Genomic DNA, 9131 nt, shown 5'->3' on the forward strand with positions numbered 1-9131 from the left:
CTTTCACCAATGTTTGTAGAAGCAGTCTGCATGCCTAGGGGCTTGATTGTATACACCTGTGTCCATGGAGGGGATTGGAACACCTGAATCACATGATTGGGAGGGGATTGTAACACCTGAATCACATGATTGGGAGGGCGGGGACAATACTTTTGGTAATAAAGTATATATATAAATATATGATCAGCCATAACATAGGATAACTGACAGGTAAAGTGAATCATCTGAAAGTGGGTGGAATATATTAGGCAGCAAGTGAACATGTTGTCCATGAGGTTGATGTGTTGAAAGCTGAAAAAATGTTCATGGCAGTTTGTTGTGTATGGGGGCTGTGTAGCCGCAGACCGGTCAAGGTGTCCATGCTGACCCATGTCCACAGCCAAAAGCACCTACAATGGGCATGTGAGCATCAAAACTGGACCACGGAACAATGGAAGGTGACCTGGTCTGGTGAATGACGTTTTCTTTTCCATCATGTGGATGGCTGGGAAGGTGTGTGTCACTTACCTCAGGAACAGATGGCACCAGGATGCAGTATGAGGCAAGCCGGCGGAGGCATTCTGATGCTTTGGGCAATGTTCTGTTGGGAAACCTTGGCTCCTGCCATTTATGTGGATGTTACTTGATACGTACCACCTACCTACATATTGTTGGTGACCAAGTATACTCCGTCATGGAAACAGTATTCCCTGGTGGCAGTGGCCTTTCTCAGCAGGACAATGTGCCCTGCCACACTGCAAAATGGTTCAAGAATGGTTTGAGGAACACAACAATGAGTTTGAGGTGTTGACTCGGCCTCCAAGTTCTCTAGATCTCAATCCAATTGAGCATCTGTGGGATGTGCTGGAAAAACAAGTTCAATCCACAGAGGCCCCACCTCCCAACTTACAGGACTTAAAGGATCTGCTACTTACAGCTTGGTGGCAGATACCACAACATGCCTTCAGAGGTCTAGTGGAGTCCATGCCTCGATGGGTCAGGGCTGTTTGGGCTGCAAAATGGGGACCTACTCAATATTAGGTGGGTGGTCATAACCTTTAAGCTGATTGGTGGATATACACGCACACTGTCTAGTCACACACAATCAAATCTGCTAAATATTTAAGAGTCGTCTGTTGCTGACCCTCTCTGGTTCCTTAGGTGGGCAGATTTCAAGGAGTTCCCCCAGGAGCGCAGTTCCCTCAGCCTCATCAGCATGGATGGAACGCTATTCGCTATCGGAGGATTTGCCACAGTGGAGAACGAGACTGAAGAATTGGTGCCGACAGAACTGAACGACATCTGGAGGTGAGGAAAAAAACCTGGTGGTGCGTCTTCTCCATCCACATCCTCTAAAACCCAAACGCTTATTTCCATAGGGTCTGTCTAGTGAAAGGAAGTGAGCAAAAATCTTACCAATGGATCCCTGGATAGCAGTGAAATCCTAACAGGGGATTTTATCCTTCGTCACTTTATCAAAAACTTTTTGTTTTTTACATACACTTTAAATCCATTTTAATTTCACGCGAACACTAGAGAAGCTCAAGAGAATACTTACACAGAGCGCTGTGCTTCCCCTCTATCAGCCTTTGGATTGCAGATGTCCACATAGTTACATTTTGTAAAATATAAAAAACACATTTCAACATGCAGTGTGTGTATATATATATATATATATACTGCATTTGGAAATACGTTTTACAAAATATATGAAAAATATTTTTTTTAAATATTTTTTTAAAATATATTCTTCAGATTAATAACCCCCAGCATTGGAGTCAGTGGACACGTTGTTACCTCCCAGCATTGGAGACGGTGGACACATTATTACCTCCCAGCATTGGAGTCAGTGAACACATTAATTACCCCCAGCATTGGAGTCAATGGATACATTAATAACCCCCAGCATTGGAGTCAGTGAACACATTAATAATCCCCAGCATTGGAGTCAGTGAACACATTAATAACCCCCAGCATCGGAGTCAGTGGACACAATAACCCCCAGCTTTGGAGTCAGTGAACACATTAATAACCTCCAGCATTGGAGACGGTGAACACATTAATAACCTCCAGCATTGGAGTCAGTGAACACATTAATAACCTCCAGCATTGGAGACGGTGGACACATTAATAACCCCCAGCATTGGAGACGGTGGACACATTAAAAACCCCCAGCATTGGAGTCAGTGAACACATTAATAACCTCCAGCATTGGAGACAGTGGACACATTAATAACCCCCAGCATTGGAGATGGTGGACACATTAATAACCCCCATCATTGGAGTCAGTGAACACATTAATAACCTCCAGCATTGGAGACAGTGGACACATTAATAACCCCCAGCATTGGAGATGGTGGACACATTAATAACCCCCATCATTGGAGTCAGTGAACACATTAATAACCTCCAGCATTGGAGACGGTGAACACATTAATAACCTCCAGCATTGGAGTCAGTGAACACATTAATAACCTCCAGCATTGGAGACGGTGGACACATTAATAACCCCCAGCATTGGAGATGGTGGACACATTAATAACCCCCATCATTGGAGTCAGTGAACACATTAATAACCTCCAGCATTGGAGACGGTGGACACATTAATAACCCCCAGCATTGGAGACGGTGGACACATTAATAACCCCCAGCACTGGAGATGGTGGACACATTAATAACCCCCATCATTGGAGTCAGTGAACACATTAATAACCTCCAGCATTGGAGATGGTGGACACATTAATAACCCACATCATTGGAGTCAGTGGACACATTAATAACCCACATCATTGGAGTCAGTGAACACATTAATAACCTCCAGCATTGGAGACAGTGGACACATTAATAACCCCCAGCATTGGAGTCGGTGGACACATTAATAACCCCCAGCATTGGAGTCAGTGAACACATTAATAACCCCCAGCATTGGAGACGGTGGACACATTAATAACCCCCAGCATTGGAGTCGGTGGACACATTAATAACCTCCAGCATTGGTGTCAGTTGGATCAGTATACACAATAATGACCCCCAGCACAGGTTACATACAGTAGTTACATAGTTAGTCTGGCTGAAAAAAGACAAAAGTCCATCCAGTTCAGCCATAGAAAAAAAAAATGAATTGAAATGTTTTCTGTATGTTGCCCTTCCAGGTATAATGAAGATGAGCAGACGTGGGACGGAATGCTCCGCGAGATCCGTTATGCTTCTGGAGCGACTTTCATCCCTGCACGCTTCAATATAATGCGGCTCACAAAAATGTAACGGGACTCCGGCACCAAGGGCTGGACGGGATACGTTGTGGAAAACTGGGGGGAAAAAAATTAAAAAGGAAAGAACTGAACTCGGGATGTTACGTGGCCAAGTCTGAACCTGACCTCGGAATGAGTGAGAAGGGCTCAGAACGTTTACTGAATTATTTGGATTTCTTCATTTTACTCATTTACAGTCATAATGCCAACATATTCCACAGCGATGTACAAAGGACACTGAGGAGCTTACAGTCCAATGTCCACCGCATTGGTGGGACTTGAAGGCTTGCTGTGTGCCTGTTACTAAGGTGTTTGTGCTGGAAGGAAAACTAAAGCAGAGCTGAAGTGCGATGTACGGATGTAATACCTTCCCTTGCCCCTAGTTTTGCTCAACATGCAATTACAATTTTTTACTTAGATCACTTTGTTTAAAAAAAAAAAAAAAAAAACAAACCTCTTTTGGAGACCACTGGGCCTTTCTGCTAAGCCTTTGTATGGCTGAGGTTGGTGGGAGGGGCTGGCAGGCAGGCTCCTGTAAACATGATAGTACCTTGCCTTGGATCGTCTTTCACAAGCCCTTGCGTAATATTGAAGAACACATCTCTGGCATCCCTTTAGATGCGTAATATTGAAGAACACATCTCTGGCATCCCTTTAGATGCGTAATATTGAAGAACACATCTCTGGCATCCCTTTAGATGCGTAATATTGAAGAACACATCTCTGGCATCCCTTTAGATGCGTAATATTGAAGAACACATCTCTGGCATCCCTTTAGATGTGCATGTTCCTCTCTGCTGGATGCTGGGTGCTTCAGACTTTAAGGCTCCATGTACACGGGACATTTGGAAAACACTTCTGAACGATGGAAAATGACTGCTGGAAAACGTAGGTTAAAAAAAACATCTGTTTAGCCACGTTTATGCGCGTTTTTTTAAGATAACCTCAGGAGACCTTCCCAAATGCCCAGAATGCACTGAAAAATAGTAAAAAAATTTAACTATTTCAGACATTTTGAGAGAAATAGAGAGAGCAGTATTTGTTGCGATTAGCTGTCTTTTTTTTTTTGTGGTGTTTGGATGTTCCGGCTCATTTCTGTGCAGAAATTATTGCAGCGGTGTCTAACATATTTTCTTTCATGCAAAACCTCAAAATATGGTGTACCGGAAAAGCTCTTTGCGTGCATTTTTCATGATGAAAAAAAGGCTCTAGACAGCATCTGGAAAATGAAGAGTTAAAAAAAAATTCCAAACACTTATAAACACGGTTAGCTGCATTTACAAGCGTTTGGCACGCTGATAAAATCTACTCTTGAATGCAAGTTTGGTGCGTTCAAAAAAACGACTGTAAACTCAACTGTCTGTAAATGACTGTAAACGACAATGTGTACATGGACACATAGGAAAACATTAGGGAGAGTTCAGGGGCTGCTGAAAAAAAAGCAGAAAAGCTCCTAAACGTGAGTTTATCAGCTGCAATGTACATGGAGCCTAACTGTAAAATCTGCTGGTCAGTTGCTTGATTACAGTTTACTAGAGTGTAATCAAGGAACTGATCAGCAGATTGCAGAACTAAAGTTTGCACCAGCCAGTGTACATCAGAGAGGAGCATACACAACTAAAGGAATGCTAGGGTATGGGTTCTTTCACAGTGCTTAGGAATAGCAGTACAGTAATTGACACCCTAAAGATCATGCCCACACATAATAAAAAGCAAAAATAATTGATGGCAGAAAAAGCTAATAGCTGTGAGGGGTGGCCCAAGGACATTAACGGTCAAGAGGTGAGGGGATTGAGGATTGAAGTCGTTCAGACAGTAGGTGGGCTCTAGAAAGCTGAGACTTGCTTCGAAGGTGTATATTGTGGAGATGCAGGTTTACAGGGAATTGAGAGTAATCAGTCTCAAAACAGGAGGGGGAAAAAATGGCAAGGCTGGGGATGGCTTTAATACACAACTATGGTGACAAAACAATAATAAAAAAAAAGTAAAAATAAAATCAATACTCCCCTCCCCCGCACCCCTTCTCTTTAGCAATTTCTACCTGTTTTTTTTTTTTTTAAATTTAAATAAAGGTTCCGTCACCCACCTACATTCATCCTAATTCATGGTCCCATGATCTTCTGCCCCACCAAGTCTGGTTATGGCCTACTGGAACTGCTCTGCTTTCTGGACTCTGGCCGGTCTTTTCTTGCCACCGCTGGTCTTGCATCGTACGTGATGATGGCAGCCCACCCTCGTTCCATTGCTTGGAGTAAGCGGGACTGGACTATTACGGGACTGTGGGTCTTGTAGCACCCCATGTCATTGACATCTTCACCCATGCATTGTAATCACTACAAGGTCCCCGTGCACCAGGAGATGTGGTCCCTGCCAGAGGTGCCCACCACCCAACTTCCAGCAATTAACATCAGAGGAGCGGGACACCAGGAATTGAGCGATCGCAGATTAGGGAGTATTACTTAATTATTGTAAAAAAAGAGGTGGAGTTTGCTTAAGAGCAGCAGCAGGGGGCCATATTGGGTTTTTTTTGGCTGTAGTTCCACTTTAACATGTCTATAGCTACAGGGGCGGACTGACAACTCATGGGGCCCCTGGGCAATTTGGGATCATGGGGCCCCTGTGTCCTTGCCCAAACTCAAAAAAGCCTATGAAAAGGTACCAGGGGCATCTCATGGGGCCCCTTACTGACCCCGGGCCCTCGGGCAGTGCCCAAGTTTCCAAATGGTCAGTCCGCCCCTGTATAGCTAGAAACATCACAAAACATTTAGAAAACATCTCTCTCAATAAATTCCCCTTTATAATCCATAAAAATATTGATCGAACAAAAGACAGACTTTGTGCCTGTAATATCATATATATTTATTTATTTCAGGTACTTATATAGCGCCGTCCATTTACGCAGCGCTTTACATATATATTGTACATTCACATCAGTCCCCGCCCCCGAGGAGCGTACAATCTAAGGTCCCTAACTCACATTCATACATACACATACTAGGGACAATTTAGACAGGATCCAATTTACCTACCAGCATGTCGGTGGAGTGTGGGAGGAAACCGGAGTACCCGGAGGAAACCCACACAGGCACAGGGAGAACACGCAAACTCCAGGCAGGTGGTGCCGTGGCTGGGATTTGAACCAACGACCCGAGTACTGCCAGGCGGAAGTACTAACCATTTAGCTAAAATCTCATTCATCTCCTGCACACTTGGGGGTCCCGTAATAATCGCGTCCCAATCTCATTCATCTCCTGCACACTTGGGGGTCCCGGAATAATCGCGTCCCAATCTCATTCGTATCCTGCACACTTGGGGGTCCCAGAATAATCGCGTCCCAATCTCATTCGTATCCTGCACACTTGGGGGTCCCAGAATAATCGCGTCCCAATCTCATTCCTCTCCTGCACACTTGGGGGTCCCAGAATAATCGCATCCCAATCTCATTCATCTCCTGCACACTTGGGGGTCCCAGAATAATCGCGTCCCAATCTCATTCATCTCCTGCACACTTGGGGGTCCCAGAATAATGACATCCCAATCTCATTCATCTCCTGCACACTTGGGGGTCCCAGAATAATCGCGTCCCAATCTCATTCATCTCCTGCACACTTGGGGGTCCCAGAATAATGACATCCCAATCTCATTCATCTCCTGCACACTTGGGGGTCCCAGAATAATCGCGTCCCAATCTCATTCATCTCCTGCACACTTGGGGGTCCCAGAATAATCGCGTCCCAATCTCATTCATCTCCTGCACACTTGGGAGTCCCGGAATAATCGCATACTAATCTCATTCATCTGCACACTTGGGGGTCCCGGAATAATCGCATACCAATCTCATTCATCTCCTGCACACTTGGGGGTCCCAGAATAATCACATCCCAATCTCATTCATCTCCTGCACACTTGGGGGTCCCAGAATAATCGCATCCCAATCTCATTCATCTCCTGCACACCAGCTGACACTCCACATCAGGCTGACAGTGCAAGTGGCAGCTGGCTGAGGAAATGAGAGAGAAGGCAGAGAGATGGAGTGAATGGTCTACTTAGCCATTTATTTACTTATTACAGGAGCTTGTATAGCGCCGTCCATTTACACAGCACTTTACATATATATTGAACATCCACATCAGTCCCTTCCCTACAAGGAGCGTACAGTCTAAGGTCCCTAACTTACATTCATACACATACTAGGGCCAATTTACCTAACAGCATGTCTTTGGAGTGTGGGAGAAAATTGGAGTACCTGGAGAAAACCCACGCAGGCACAGGGAGAACATGCAAACTCCAGACAGGTGGTGCCTTGGTTGGGATTTGAACCAATGACCTCAGTACTGCCAGGTGGAAGTGCTAACACAGCGTACAATCCAGATGTGCTGCTGTGATATAAATAATTATAGGCCCAGAAAATGAAAGTCTCACTCCTCCAGGTGAAGAGGACTCCTAGATTGGCGGCACTGATGGTAAGGAGTGCTGTGTTTTCGGGGTACGCCATGGTCATTATGTCTTGAGAACTTTATTTTGAAGGGTGATAGAGGAAGTGTCCAGGTGCCTGATCTCAATTTAAGGAAGATCCCGATTTTCAGCAGTATGAAGGTCCGGCTCTACAATCATCGTACAACAAGAGGACTTTGCCAAATGGTGCAATGAAGCTGCACTGTGACCATTAGATTTCTGTGTATGGTGTACAATGGACGTAGCTTGGCTCATCTTCGTTTACTGGAAGAAATAATCCGATGACATGTCTACTAAATACATATTTTTTTTTTCTAACACGATGGAATCATATGTAGGGGGGATGGGTGACTGTAGAATTTTGTCAATGTTTCTGCTAATAAAATTAAAACTTGTTTTGGAAAAACATCTGATTTTTAGAAGTGCAATTCCATTATTTAGTAGTTAAACACTAGGAGTGAGGGAGAGAAATGCGAAATAAACGCAAACATACCGTAGACTGGGACAACCCTTAGTGTTAGGTTGTTATCGTACTGGGACCCTCAAGTGTTGGGATGCGATTATTCTGGAACCCCTAAGTGTTGGGATGTGATTATTCTGGGACCCTCAAGTGTTGGGATGTGATTATTCTGGGACCCTCAAGTGTTGGGATGTGATTATTCTGGGACCCTCAAGTGTTGGGATGTGATTATTCTGGGACCCTCAAGTGTTGGGATGTCATTACACTGGGACCCTCAAGTGTTGGGATGTGATTATTCTGGGACCCTCAAGTGTTAGGATGTGATTATTCTTGGACCCTGAAGTGTTGGGATGTCATTATGCTGGGAGCATCAAGTGTTGGGATGTCATTAATGTGGAACCCTCAAGTGTTGGGATGTGATTATTCTGGGACCCTCAAGTGTTGGGATGTGATTATTCTGGGACCCTCAAGTGTTGGGATGTGATTATTCTGGGACCCTCAAGTGTTAGGATGTAGTTACACTGTTCTCCAAGTGTTAGGATGTCATTATACTGGGACCCTCAAGTGTTGGGATTTCATTATTCTGGAACCCCCAAGTGTTAGGATGTCATTATTCTGGGACCATCAAGTGTTGGGATGTCATTATTCTGGGACCCCCAAGTATTAGGATGTCATTATGCTGGGACCCTCTAGTGTTAGGATGTCATTATACTGGGACCCTCAAGTATTGGTATGTGATTATTCTGGGACCCTCAAGTGTTGGGATGTGATTATTCTGGGACCCCCAAGTGATGGGATATCATTATTCTGGGACCCCCAAGTGTTAGGATGTCATTACACTGGGACCCTCAAGTGTTGGGATGTGATTATTCTGAGACCCTCAAGTGTTGGGATGTCATTATACTGGGACCTCCAAGTGTTGGGATGTCATTATACTAGGACCCTCCAGTGTTGGGATGTCATTATTCTGGGACCCCTAAGTGTTA

General features: G+C 44.5%; 1 protein-coding gene across 1 annotated transcript in view; it reads left to right on the forward strand.

Moving 5' to 3' along the window:
- Positions 1-8093, forward strand: part of KLHL40 (kelch like family member 40) — a 29260-nt gene extending 21167 nt beyond the window's left edge. Inside the window, exons 5-6 of the mRNA XM_089689026.1 lie at positions 1141-1287; positions 3132-8093. Coding sequence (XP_089545152.1) covers positions 1141-1287; positions 3132-3243 — 259 coding nt within the window. The 3' untranslated portion in view covers positions 3244-8093. The remainder of the gene's footprint in view (positions 1-1140; positions 1288-3131) is intronic.
- Positions 8094-9131: the final 1038 nt, after the last annotated feature.

The sequence above is a fragment of the Staurois parvus genome, unplaced genomic scaffold, assembly GCF_062004578.1.
Source record: "Staurois parvus isolate SC_StPar_1 unplaced genomic scaffold, SC_StPar_1.0 ptg000467l, whole genome shotgun sequence".
NCBI lineage: Eukaryota > Metazoa > Chordata > Amphibia > Anura > Ranidae > Staurois > Staurois parvus.